Source organism: Strongylocentrotus purpuratus, unplaced genomic scaffold, assembly GCF_000002235.5.
Source record: "Strongylocentrotus purpuratus isolate Spur 01 unplaced genomic scaffold, Spur_5.0 spur5_scaffold_14, whole genome shotgun sequence".
NCBI lineage: Eukaryota > Metazoa > Echinodermata > Echinoidea > Camarodonta > Strongylocentrotidae > Strongylocentrotus > Strongylocentrotus purpuratus.
Window position 1 is genome coordinate 16,916,324 of NW_022145599.1, and position 14,286 is coordinate 16,930,609.

The 14,286-nt window shown below is 35.1% G+C and overlaps 1 protein-coding gene across 2 annotated transcripts; it reads right to left on the reverse strand.

The window, feature by feature from the left end:
• Positions 1-1,601: 1,601 nt before the first annotated feature.
• LOC115923511 (sushi, nidogen and EGF-like domain-containing protein 1) lies at positions 1,602-12,372 on the reverse strand. 2 transcript variants are annotated; one of them, XM_030984323.1, is made up of 14 exons: positions 12,229-12,372; positions 11,331-11,444; positions 10,034-10,138; positions 9,232-9,357; positions 8,749-8,874; positions 8,261-8,386; positions 7,774-7,899; positions 7,286-7,411; positions 6,801-6,926; positions 6,311-6,436; positions 5,614-5,739; positions 4,901-5,026; positions 2,958-3,011; positions 1,602-2,063 (listed from the first exon to the last, which is right to left on the reverse strand). In XM_030984323.1, the coding sequence occupies exons 1-13, from the start codon at positions 12,296-12,298 to the stop codon at positions 2,986-2,988; spliced, it is 1,449 nt and encodes a 482-aa protein (XP_030840183.1). In that variant the 5' UTR covers positions 12,299-12,372; the 3' UTR covers positions 1,602-2,063; positions 2,958-2,985. The 2 variants fall into 2 exon arrangements, with proteins under 2 accessions (XP_030840183.1, XP_030840184.1); XM_030984324.1 differs by lacking the exon at positions 8,749-8,874.
• Between the last annotated feature and the right edge of the window lie 1,914 nt (positions 12,373-14,286).

Here is a 14,286-nt window from a genome sequence, read left to right on the forward strand (position 1 = left end):
GAGTAGACACCAAGTGCACCTAGCTCCTGCTATTACGTGATATTAAAGATCTCATTTTGGTCTAACTTACTGACAGAGTTCAGCTAAAATTACAATGGATTGGTGTCACTCACCGGATGCAAAGGGTTTTCGTTTTACACTAAAGCTATGAATTTTGTCGGGCTCTGTTTGTACACAGTTCCTCCCCACTGGCAACTTGTACCCCTATTAGAGTGTTTGACCTATAATCCGGTAACGGTCACCCCTAGTCTGGTAGTAAAGTGGGAGATTTTTTATTTCTTATATTTTGTTCGGTATATTGCGATGGCCAATTCACTCGTGAGACTTGCCCGCTAGATTTTATACACTGAAAAGTGTAATTTGGAGAAGTGGTGTCAGCCCTTTGGTCGAATTGTGCCTGTGCTCATTTAGTATTTTAGTTTCTACCTTTTAATCTCTCTTTCTCTCCCATTGTCTTCTTCTAGGTATCTTCTCATCAAAGTCCATTTCTGATGTTTGTCTGTCCATAGGTTACGGTTAGATCTCACCATATATTACTCTTTAACATCACTCTTTCTGAACATCACTCCCTCTTTTACTGAATTACTTCGTCTCTTTCTTTTTCTCTCAATTTATTTCTCTACACCTTCATCAATCGTTACCTTTGTATACAGGTCTTTCTTTTCCTATCAATATATCTTCATATTTTATCCATCGATTTCAATTATCTCTTTATGTCCCCCTCTCATATCCGATTTAGATAACTTGAAGACTTCGGGAATATTTTTGTTGGGGGTGAATTAGCTTAGGTTTCATTGGACCAATTAATGTTACGTGTATATGACCGAAAGGAGGTAGGACCATTCATTTATAACTATCTGTTATTAATAGTGATTTTAATATATATTCAGAACTAACAAATAAATACATTTTTAATGAAAAATTTAATTATGATTTTTCATGACAGATTATTTAATACTACCTAATGGACACATACAAACAACAGCAAACCGGTTCATTGAGGGAAGACCAATATTTATTTATTATTATAATAATAATGATTACATATTACATTGCAGAAACCTCCGACAGATGAATAATTCAAAATCATTTTTCTTTACGAATTCGCATTTCAGACAGTGTCTTATTCTATTTTAGAGTAAACTAAGCTTTTTTGAAATAGATACAGTAATTGCAAACATATTTTGAAGCTATCGGTGCGATGTTTTTAAAGACGTTTGGAACGTCACTTAAGTGCTAGAATGTTCATTACGGGTGGTTTGCATTAGATTAATGTATGCAAATTTGTTTCATATAAATCAGTTTTAGGAAATTGTATTTTAAATTATGTAACATAAATATGAGAATGAATGAACAATCAGAATCGAAGAACAATATCGATCATGCAACAAGTATTATAATCAAAGACGATTCACAATAATGCCAATATTTACGGAATAGTTTGAATTTGGTATGTGTGGATAAAATCGTGCATCAATTGAAAATGCCACTATTAAGGATCGTGGTTATAATAAGGATCTTTCATATGTACTCATTTTTCAGAGACGCTTTAGATAATATATATTGATGAAATTAATGCTCAAACGCCTCCTTTCCCTTTTCTCTCTCTTTGTCTTGGAAGGCGTTCCGAATTTTAATACATGGACCTTTCTACCTTTAATGCAATTTTTTCTTTTCAAGAAAAAACAAGTATAATAACCTTTTAATATACCATTTTAAGATTTATATATAATGAAAAAAAAATTTGCACTAGATAATCATTCTACTCATGTTTCAGAGTGTAATTTTCTTGTTATTCCAAACGTATCTAATATTGTGTTTAACTTGATCAGGGCTTCATTTAAAAGCACACATTGCTTCCTAAAGGTCCTGGCCTGTTATTTACTCTGTGTTTATCATCTGTACTTGATTTCCCTTTCAATGATGCCAAATAGATTGAGTTGATTTGATTGAATTTTCTTCAAATGTTACTCATGGCACGGTGGAATAGATGATTCCTTATTGTCTGGTCTTTCTCCTCATTTTTCAATGCTTGTGGTACTTCTAGGCTACAGTCGTGTTATCTGAAATAGAATTCGATCCAATCAATTAGATTAAAAGTAACAGTTATTTCTTATTTTTTATATTAGCAATATAAATCAAATTATATCATGTATTTTTGTTCTCCTAATGATCGATAACTGTTATAGAGCATATTAACACGAGGAAGAAGGCGTAATTTAATCCCAGTTAGCATAGGCCTGTGTGGGAAATCGGGATATACACCTGTATAAAAACTAGACAATATAAATATACATGTTGGATCGAAAGGAGAGAATGATGAAGAATAAGAAAGGGAAAGAATGTGTTGGAATGGGGCAAAGAATTTAGAGTAAAGAGGTTGGAAAAAGTTCGAAAGGCTGGAGGAAGAAATATTTACATAAATTATAAATGAAGGACACATTTCCATTCTCACTTTACATTTAAATTAGGGATCGGGAACAAAAAATATCAACGTTTGAACAATTCATTCTTTAATTTTAAAAATGTTGGGGTTATTGGCAGATGATTTTATCATAAATGGTTTACTCTTTGGTGCTAACTATTTGTTTAAAAGTTTACTGAATTATCTGTCTGTTTTTTATTATAATAACTTACGCCTTTAAATCTGGATTAATAGATTGAGATTTGGGGTGTTATGGGGAAAAAGAGGTAGGGGGAAGTGAGAAAGAGACAGTCGCGACTCGTGTGGGCGTGTATGTGTGTGAAAATGAATGAGAAATTGTGAGATTTTTGTGTTGGGCAATTTACTACTAAAAAATTATTTATAAAATAATAACATCGTCAATAATATTGCTTATCTAGGAACGCTTATGAAAAATTGTTTTCCGACCATACTTCAAAAATATTCAAAGGAACATAGTTTTTAAACCCTGAAAGTTATCATATTCTTATTACATGACCGCTAATAAACTTACCGTTCATAATCCATAATAAGCATAGATACTATAGGATAGTTGTCGAGTTCCAAGCTGGAATTTAAAAAAGTAGAGAAACATGACTTATAGTATAAGATAATTAAAGTTTTCTTTGTTAAAATGTTCTAATTTTCTTAAATTTTCTAACTCTTCCTGTCCCTGCATTGAACCATTCCAACACTTTCCTGACAATGACATTGGTACTGATGCACATGTCATGTACAACTAGGAAATGGGTTAAATATTAAATGATTTTAAAAATTAATGATTGAATGTTAACTAAAGACATGTAATAAGTGCCAGATTTGCACCGTGATAGAGTCGAAGCCTAAAACATTTTTGTGCAGACCAATATTCGTGATTAAAACAAAAATTAGTTAGTGCTCCCTAAAGCATAAAATATTAAATACATTAGTGCTATCCGAACGAATAGACCCTCACCCATGAAACCCTAAAAAGAATCATGCAGATATCATCCAGTTTTGGAGGATTTGTCAAAGTGTGTATCTTTTATACGTGCTTTATTCTGCGCACAATTATCGTCCAGGTTGTACTTAGCTGAGCTACAATGAATGATAGAGGGCCAATGAATTTCTTCCTTCAGGGTACCTTTTTTTTCCGCCTGGGTAGAGAGTGGTAAACAATACTGTCTAATAAACACATGTGTGGCGTAAACAGACCTTACAAACTCCCAAACCGGAAACAAGTTAGTGTTGAACACTGTCTCAGTAATGACCTATTACTTAATAACTGTTGCTATTACTATCACAAGTGCTTTTGCTATTGCTATTACTAATTATTACTGTTACCATTGTAATAATTTACAATGGCATCTCTCTAAACGGAAACATGGATAAGAGTCTTCTCCCCTAAAACACTCTCCACCATTCTACTTGGCTACAGAAAGATAAGAAACGCTCCTGTTTCCATATAAAAGACGAAAGGTTCTTACTCTATATTTCCTTCGTTTTTGTGACGTACCCTGTCATTACTACTGAACCAACTTAGTATGAATTTAGAATATAGTATTGTACACGGAATTTTTGGTTTTCTGAATAGCTCTTGTTGGCATTGGAATGACCTTTTCTTCAAGTAACATCAATTGAATTCAATATTGAAATCATATGTTTGCAAACCATTCCATCGGTGCAATATTAAATTCAGTTGAAATAAAACAAATTTTAAGAAATTCATAGATGATTGATTAAAAATTAATCAAATCATCACAAAGGAATATAGTTTAAGATGTACTTAACTCTAGTCCGATTCCTACATTAGAAAGATGATACAGATTTTCATTCTAATATTTTATGAACGATTCTTAGGTAATACTCAACGGAACGTACGACCCTTCCTGCAAATCCGCTTTTAGTATTATAGTTAAATCGATTCAATTCAATTCACTTTATTCGCACATTTGATTAAAAAATTCGCAATAACGAGCATTAACAATGGAAAGTAAATTCCAACGAATAATACAACAGAAGTATCAAAATGTGGGGGAGGGGAACAAACAAAGGTCAAATCACTATCAAAGGCTTGTCCCTAAACTATATGAGTAAATATATATAAATTAAGTTGTACAAAAGCAAGAAAGAGAAAAAACAATGCAAACGTACCGCTTTACAGACCCAGAGGGTGTTTGCTTTAATGAGATTTGTTTAAACTAGATAAAGAAGGGCGATTCTTTTTTTCAGACCCAAGACTTTTCCACAATTTCGGAAACAGTGTTCCTCAAGATCTTGTATTTGAGAAGTATCCTGAGGATCTCACCTCCTTGTCTTCTTTGGTTATTTCAAAATTAATTTCATGTTTGAATTGTGAAATTGTTTTATCAGTGAGATAAATTTTCATTAAAATCACTTGAAACGGATTTTGAAGAGTACAGTTTTAGCAATATTCAATACTAAATTTGTCAAACCATGACTGAGAAGCAAACTTACCCTGATGATATTCACAATGCTCTCCATAATATCCGTCCGGACAGAAACACGAAGATGAATTTCCATTGCTGTAACACGTCCCACCGTTCAGACAGGGTGCAAAACTACACGGGTCGCTCCCGTTTCCTATTTAAGAAAGTTGATGAAGATTGTCACTATTATATTTTCTGAGCAATGAGGAAACAGTCAACAGACGCTATGGCCTCCCAGTCAGATTTGTTTTTTGAGGGTCTTAAAGATACTATGTCCCTTTTGTAGCGAACATCAAATTGTGTTGAAATTTGCAGGACTAATGAATATGTCATGTATGTCCTGTCTGTAAAATGTAAACGTTAGCAGTGTCCTAATATTCAAATTATGCAAGGAAACCTAATAGTCGTTATTTTCACACTTAAAGACATTTTCAAGCCCACTTTGTTCAGGAAAATTCTAAATAAGTGTTATCTTTCAAATGCAGTGGGAATTTAACATTTTCGTTTATTTGGCCTGCAAATGGGACATAGTACCTTTGATGTTTAGGCGACTTGAGCCTGAGGATCTCCTCTTTTTCCCTTCTTTGGTAATTTCGAAATTAATTTCGTTTTTTAATTGTGAAAATAGTTTATAAGTGAGATAAAGTTTCATCGAAATCAGTTGAAAAGGAATTTGAAGAGTACAGTTTCAGAAATATTCAATACTAAATTTATCAATCTTTGACTGAGAAGCAAACTTACCATGATGGTATTCACAATGCTCTCCATAATATCCGTCTGGACAGAAACACGAAGATGAATTTCCATTGCTGTAACACGTCCCACCGTTCAGACAGTGTGCAAAACTACACGGGTCGCTCCCGTTTCCTATATAAGAAAGTTGATGAAGATTTTCACTCTTATATTTCCTGAACAACGAGGAAAAGTCAACAGACGCTATGGTTTCCCATGCAGATTCGCTTTTTTTTAGGGTCCTGAAGATACTATGTTCCTTTTGCAGCGAACATTAAATTGTGTTGAAATTTGCTGGACTTATGAATATGTCATGTATGTCCTATCTGTAAAATGTGAACGTTAGCAGTGTCCTAATATTCAAGTTATGCAAGGAAACCCACACTTAAAGACATTTTCAAGCCCCCTTTTTTCAATGAAGTTCTATATTAGTATTGTCTTTCAAATGCCGTGAGAATTAAACCTTTTCATTTTTTGGGACTGCAAATGGGACATAGTACCTTTAATGCTTAGGCGATTTAAGCCTGAGTATCTCCTCTTTTTCCATTCTTTAGTAATTTCAAAATAAATTTCATGTTGGATTGTGAAAATGTTTTATAAGTGAGATAAATTTTCATCGAAATCAGTTGAAACGGAATTTGAAGAGTACAGTTTCAGCAATATTCAATACTAAATTCGTCAATCATTGACTGAGAAGCGAACTTACCATGATGGTATTCACAATGCTCTCCATAATATCCGTCTGGACAGATACACGAAGATGAATTTCCATTGCTGTAACACGTCCCACCGTTCAGACAGGGTGCAAAACTACACGGGTCGCTCCCGTTTCCTATTTAAGAAAGTTGATGAAGATTTTCATTCTTATATTTTCTGAGCAATGAGGAAAAGTCAACAGACGCTGATGAGGCACTCCACACAGATTTGCTTCAAGTAGAATAAACAGTATTCGTTAAGATCATGCATTTAAGGAGAACTTTTGTTGTTGTCTAAATGCTTAGATGATTTGAGCTTGAGGATTTCCTCTTTTTCCATTCTTTGGTAAATTCAAAATTAATTTCATGTTTGAATCGTGAAATTTGTTTCAAAAGTGTGAAATTTTTTCATTGAAATCAGTTGAAACGGAATTTGAAGACTACAGTTTCAGCAATATTCAATACTAAATTTGTCAAACCATGACTGAGAAGCAAACTTACCATGATGATATTCACAATGCTCTCCATAATATCCGTCTGGACAGATACACGAAGATGAATTTCCATTGCTGTAACACGTCCCACCGTTCAGACAGGGTGCAAAACTACACGGGTCGCTCCCGTTTCCTATTTAAGAAAGTTGATGAAGATTTTCACTCTTATATTTCTGAACAATGAGGAAAAGTCAACAGACGCTGTGGCACTCCATACAGATTTGCTTTAAGTAGAATAATCAGTGTTTGTTAAGATCACGCTTTTAAGGAGTTCATGTATTTTTGTCTAAATGCTTAGATGACTTGAGCATGAGGATCCCCTCTTTTTCCCTTCTTTGGTAAATTCAAAAATAATTTCATGTTTGAATTTTGAAAATGTTTCAAAGATGAGATAAATTGTCATTAAAATCAGTTGAAACGGAATTTGAAGAGTACCGCTTCAGAAATATTCAATACTAAATTTGTCAAACCATGGCTGAGAAGCAAACTTACCATGATGATATTCACAATGCTCTCCATAATATCCGTCTGGACAGATACACGAAGATGAATTTCCATTGCTGTAACACGTCCCACCGTTCAGACAGGGTGCAAAACTACACGGGTCGCTCCCGTTTCCTATTTAAGAAAGTTGATGAAGATTTTCATTCTTATATTTTCTGAGCAATGAGGAAAAGTCAACAGACGATGATGAGGCACTCCACACAGATTGCTTCAAGTAGAATAAACAGTGTTCGTTAAGATCACGCTTTTAAGGAGAACTTTTTATGTTGTCTAAATGCTTAGATGATCTGAGCTTGAGGATCCCCTCTTTTTCCATTCTTTGGTAAATTCAAAATTAATTTCATGTTTGAATTGTGAAAATGTTTCAAAAGTGAGATAAATTTTCACTAAAATCATTTGAAACGGAATTTGAAGAGTACAGTTTCAGCAATATTCAATACTAAATTTATCAAAACATGACTGAGAAGCAAACTAACCTTGATGGTATTCACAATGCTCTCCATAATATCCGTCTGGACAGAAACACGAAGATGAATTTCCATTGCTGTAACACGTCCCACCGTTCAGACAGGGTGCAAAACTACACGGGTCGCTCCCGTTTCCTATTTAAGAAAGTTGATGAAGATTTTCACTCTTATATTTTCTGAGCAATGAGGAAAAGTCAACAGACGATAATGAGGCACTCCACACAGATTGTTTTAAGTAGAATAAACAGTGTTCGTTAAGATCATGCATTTAAGGAGGACTTTTTTTTGGTCTAAATGCTTAGATGATCTGAGCTTGAGGATCCCCTCTTTTTCCATTCTTTGGTAAATTCAAAATTCATTTCATGTTTGAATTGTGAAAATGTTTCAAAAGTGAGATAAATTTTTACTAAAATCATTTGAAACGGAATTTGAAGAGTACAGTTTTAGCAATATTCAATACTAAATTCATCAAACCATGACTGAGAAGCAAACTTACCATGATGATATTCACAATGCTCTCCATAATATCCGTCTGGACAGAAACACGAAGATGAATTTCCATTGCTGTAACACGTCCCACCGTTCAGACAGGGTGCAAAACTACACGGGTCGCTCCCGTTTCCTATTTAAGAAAGTTGATGAAGATTTTCATTCTTATATTTTCTGAGCAATGAGGAAAAGTCAACAGACGATGATGAGGCACTCCACACAGATTGTTTCAAGTAGAATAAACAGTATTCGTTAAGATCATGCATTTAAGGAGAACTTTTTTTGTTGTCTAAATGCTTAGATGATCTGAGCTTGAGGATCCCCTCTTTTTCCATTCTTTGGTAAATTCAAAATTAATTTCATGTTTGAATTGTGAAAATGTTTCAAAAGTGAGATAAATTTTCACTAAAATCATTTGAAAAGGAATTTGAAGACTACAGTTTCAGCAATATTCAATACTAAATTTATCAAACCATGACTGAGAAGCAAACTTACCCTGATGATATTCACAATGCTCTCCATAATATCCGTCTGGACAAATACACGAAGATGAATTTCCATTGCTGTAACACGTCCCACCGTTCAGACAGGGTGCAGAACTACATGGGTCGCTTCCGTTTCCTATTTAAGTAAGTTGATCAAGTATTTTACTCTCATATTTTCTGAACAATGAGGAAAAGTCAACAGACGCCGAGGCACTCCATACAGATTTGCTTCAAGTAGAATAAACAGTGTTCGTTAAGATCATGCAGTTAAGGAGTTCATGTATTTTTGTTTAAATGCTAAGATTATTTTGGCCTAGGATCTCCTCTACTGCCTCCTTTGGGAATTTCGAAATTGATTTCAAGTTTAAATTGCAAAATCGTTTCATCGTTGGGCTAAATATTATCGAAATGAATTGAAACAAGACTTGTCGAATACAGTTTCAGAAATATTATGTACTAAATATGTCAAACCATGACTTAGAAGCAAAATTACCTTGATGATATTGACAATACTCTCCAGTGTATCCATCTGGACAGTAACACCAAGATGAGTTTCCATAGCTGCTACACGACCCACCGTTCAGACAGGGTGCCGAACTACAGGGATCGCTCTTCTTTTCTGTATGATAAATATACAACAGGGTACTTTTCTTTCCTCCATTTTAACTTAACCGTGTGTTACGTTTGGATAATAAGATTAGGAGATATATCAAAATATACGATTAATTAGAAGTAAAGGACTGGTATTCCAGTCGTTTATACACTTGAATGGAGATGCACAGGTCGTGGGTTCAAACCATACATGTACATGGCACTTTTGTCCTCGAGCAATATATTTTTCTTGAGAAAATAAACTCAACGTCGCTTTTCTTCATCCATGTGTTAAATAGATGCCCAGTATTAAAGATGCGAAAGTCATTGTTACTCTGCCCAGCATCGTGATTGCCTAAACAAAGGCGCCTGGCTGGAATGCTCCTCCTCAGACGTATGCCTTATAATTATTTGGTTACATTCCGAAAATGGCTCATTGTGCTTTACTTTTTAGTTGTTTCCATATCATATACGAATATAAAGCGTCCCATGTTTTAAAAATGTGTACACACACCCACACACGCAACAACATATACACACACACGAACACGCAGACCGTTGTATACACCAAACGTACACACATAGTTATTTCAACTGAGTCTGTCTGGCCTAATCCGTTTCAACGTTGTAGCTATAATTAATTGTCACCATTCAGTTTCGAACTAACTGTGAGTATTGAAGGTTTGCATAAATTAATAAGTTACCTTGGCATCTATCCCCAAAATACCCAGAAGGACAGGTACATGTGAACGTTCCCCCAACACTGTCACAGAATCCACCGTTCTGACAGGGTGTTGACTCGCAAGGATCTGTAGAAACACCAAAGTTAATAGGCTGAGCACATAATATCAGCAGGCACAGACTTGAATTTATCACTAGAATACACTTCCATATCAAGCCTTCAGCTGCACCTAACACTAGTCTAGGGCTGCGTCAGGGCAGCCATGGTAAAGATCCTATTGAGTAGACCGTTTAGTCTGCAAGGGTTTACGCCTACAAAATATATAATTTCAGCAGTTTTCATGAACACGATTAATCAAAAATCAACCTTCGCATACTTTCAACTCAGCCCTAGCCATCACATTTTGAATTGTGCGAACAATGCCATAACTTCAAAGACAGCCCAAACATTATTTTACAAGGTGTCATTTTGCGTCCACTAGCCTATTTCGACGTGTAAATCTAAAAGTCCCTTTTACCTGCGCTAATTTAACATTGGAAAGCATACAATTAATGCGATACGTCATTATTACGACAGTGTGTGCACTGTTATTAAGCACTCTGTCATTGTTCATTTTTTTAAAAGCCATACAACTCGTTGGCGCATGCCTAAAGTTAGGCAGTTTACGCCTCGTGTTTAACGAGCTTTAAATTGAGAGAAGCGAGGTAGCCATGCTAAAGAACATAGTTAAAGGTAATGCAGAAAATGTGATAGATAGTAATTCTTTAAAATGTTGATATATTTGGATACCCCTGTGAATATGTTATAAGCACTGGGAATTTTAGCCCTTAAAACACTTCTGCTTTCGAGAAGTTTGAATTATCAAAATTTACCGGTGCTCCCGGTAAATTTCAAATATTTAAAATAGCGCCTAAAGCCATTCCATGGTAGCTGCGACCATGATAATCTCATAATATGCAGTTCTGATATATAATTTCCAAACGATAATAGCAGAATAGCAAATCGTTCGATTGTAGTCAAATAACATTCTTTTAAAGCTAAAATAATATCAGTCTTGAGAGGGAGCTTTACAACATGAAGAGTATATTATTTACAATTTCATCACTTTAGACTCGATTATCACCGCGAAAACGCTCATTGAATATTGTAAAATCGCATACGCTTCCAATAATTATATTAATTTGAACCGAATTCAGGACCCCATACTAAAACTTGGTATTTACTTTTTATAAGACAATGTCCTAGGAATTCTCTATAATTATAAAAAAAAATAGTTGATCTATTTAGGCCTACAGAGATTTAATTGCCCAAACACTTACCGGCACAGTGCGTTGCGTAGTCTGAGCAACAATCACCGGCTGTCTGGCAATAATTATCGCAATAGCAATTATTGCCACCCATAAAGCCGCAGTCACAGCACCCTTCGCACGACCCTGAAAATGAATTAAATCAAATTTATTCACCACTTGCCTTTAAAAAATATATAATGCAATCACAAAGAATGCAATACATACATAGCTAACAATAACACGGACAATACATTGTAGGAATTTATGAATTGGTTGAATCTTAAAAAGTTCACAAAAACTTATATTAGGTAAAGATTATCTTAGACAAAACGCAAAGAAACATGTCAAAACGACAACGAAATGATAAAATAATAATTACGAACATAAATAGCGGTTATTAGTTTCCACAAAAATAATATTAAGAGAATTATCTTTAAAAACAAGAGATAGATATGCTTCAGCCATTATTTCATTTGTTAAGATTCCATGTATATGCTCGTATCTTCCCTATTTTTAAACTAGGATATTTTGTATATATATAATATGTGCAAAAATACTTTTTTAAAGGGTAGTAAGTAACAAATAACAAATGCCAGGCTGTAATATAAGCATCATAAAGATGACAAAAGTAGATTTCAATTAAATTAATTTTGTCACCACTCTATACAAAAATCCTTTGAACAAAATCCTTTGAATTTTAAAAATTAGGTCTTAGACGAACCAAGGCCATAAAATATGTACATATCTGTGCTTTATATGAAACAAGTGAATACTATTGTGCATCGAACTTGCCAATACATTTGAGAAACGCCACTACTAATGCTGCTGCTACTGACACTTATTAGTGTCTCACACTCCCTGGCACAATACCATAGCATCGTCTCAGGCAAATGATGTCTACATTTATGAATTAAATAAGAACACTTGCCCCTTTGAGCGGAGACCTGATGAGAAACGAGTCCAATGACGACCAAGCAAAGTACCAGATGACGATCCATGACGGCCAATTCTTCTTCCTACCGATGATATGAGAATATCAAATTGAAGGTCTATGTCGAATCTAAAAGAGACGAAGACGACTTGTTTTCTGCTAAGTGGTGCCTTGGTATTTATACATTTTTAAGGTAATTTTTTCTCATTGTTTAGCAGCTGAGGCAACATTTGAGATCGGATCGAAACGTCGATAGTGCATATATATTGTCTTTTGTTAATTGTTAACTTATCGATTGTTCATATTAAACACATTTCCCTCAAGTGTAGATGTCAAAGAAAGTACAGCTGTAGAAATAGTTAATAGTTGTTAATCTTTTTTTTAAGTTCTTGTAAATTTGAGATAACTTGCAATATGGCTGCATTTCATTTGTTTGCGAACTTTTGTAAAGTTTGAAACGTCTGTTCCCATTTTCAGCACAATTCATATTATGTTATGCTTGTTTTTGTTTTTTAATCTTTCGCAGAGTATGATCACTGATCAATTGTACTGACTTTTTGTATTGATCCTGATTTTGTTTCTAATTTACCTGTTACAAAGAAGCTTAGATTAAACAAAAATAAGAAGATAATTGTTAGAGAAATGTGAAAAGGCCCCCCCCCCCCCCCACTCTGGGGTCTGAATGACCGCATGCGTGTTACCAAAATGTTCGGTAAAGGGGTACTTTTCACGCACCAAAGTCCGGTCCGTACATACACACAATTGACTTTACACACCGGACTTAGGGGGCGTTTTCAAAAGAAGGGAACACGCATATGCGTAACCTAAATAACACTGAGTGGGGGGGGGGGGGGGGCCGGGGAAAAGGCATCTTCTGGATGGCGGACTTGAGGGGTCACTTCGAGCCGGAGTGAAAATATAAAATTCAAATATGTAATAGGCTTATCAGGTTTGTTTGAAGTTAACGAAGAAAAGTTCGAAGGGAATCAGAAAAAGGAGAGAGGAAGAGAAATAACGATTGACTACGTTTTTTTTTCTTCAACGTGTGCTTAACCTCTTTACGAAACTGTATGACAGGTAGAAGTAGAAAAGTGCGTCTTAAAGGCTACATTTTGATGATGTTATTATTGAAACCATTTACTGGTCTGCAATTATGGTATAGCTCACACCGAGAAGAGCTCGCGTTCAAAAATGACCCGACCAAACAAAAATTGGCTGTCTTTAATGACGTAAAGTGTAATACCCGTCACATTTCGGTAATCTTAATACCACAGAGCTTAGTGAATACGCGCAAAATTTCGTTGTGTGCAGTTGTACCCGACCAGACGCGATGACCCGATGATCCGACGTAACCCAGAATGATATCGCGTCCGGTCGGGTGGTCGCGCTATGAAAAGTTGAAAATGTAGTTATGTTCATACTAAGCATATTTGTACCTTGTGTCACGTAATGCAGCGTTAAACAAAAACAAAAACTTTGACCGAATTCATCTATCTTGGTATCGATTTTCACAAAATAAGATCCACCTTGCACTGGTTCCTATGAGTTCAACCCCATTTTACTGTAGGAAGAATGCTATTTCTTCCCCCCCCCCCCCTCCCCTTTTTTTGTACGGGACGGAAGGGGGTTGGGACCGTGTTTTACACAGAATGGCCAAAGATCTGTCGATTTAAAAATCGATTTCAAGTCCGCTTGGTGGCGTGACTAATGTATAAGTTTTGCCGCCCACAAATTGATTTGAGTGTAAACTTACTAGTTTATTTTAGTTATTCTTAATAATTGGCACTGGATAATAATAGCCGACAAATAAAGTAAACGTTTCGCTCGTTTTCGTGTGAGTCGGTCGATAAATGGGCTAAATTTCCAAAATGGCACGCCGTGCATTTTTATGTCAATGGTTGACTATTTCATAAAAAACCGAACTGGCAGCAGGTGTATCGGTTTTTCTCCAAACATGTTGGTAGTTTATTTTTGCTTTGAACCTGCTAGCTATTAAGTGTTCTTTTCTTTTTCATATTGAAATAACGATCGTACTATTTGGATTAAACACCACCC

Excerpts from the sequence above, each read along its gene's own strand:
- LOC115923511 (XM_030984323.1), bottom strand. The coding sequence starts at position 12,298 with ATGGATCGTCATCTGGTACTTTGCTTGGTCGTCATTGGACTCGTTTCT. Across the intron at positions 11,445-12,228 it reads TCAGGTCTCCGCTCAAAGGG|GGTCGTGCGAAGGGTGCTGT; the intron begins GCAAGTGTTCTT and ends ATTCATTTTCAG. Across the intron at positions 10,139-11,330 it reads CTACGCAACGCACTGTGCCG|ATCCTTGCGAGTCAACACCC; the intron begins GTAAGTGTTTGG and ends GTGTTTCTACAG.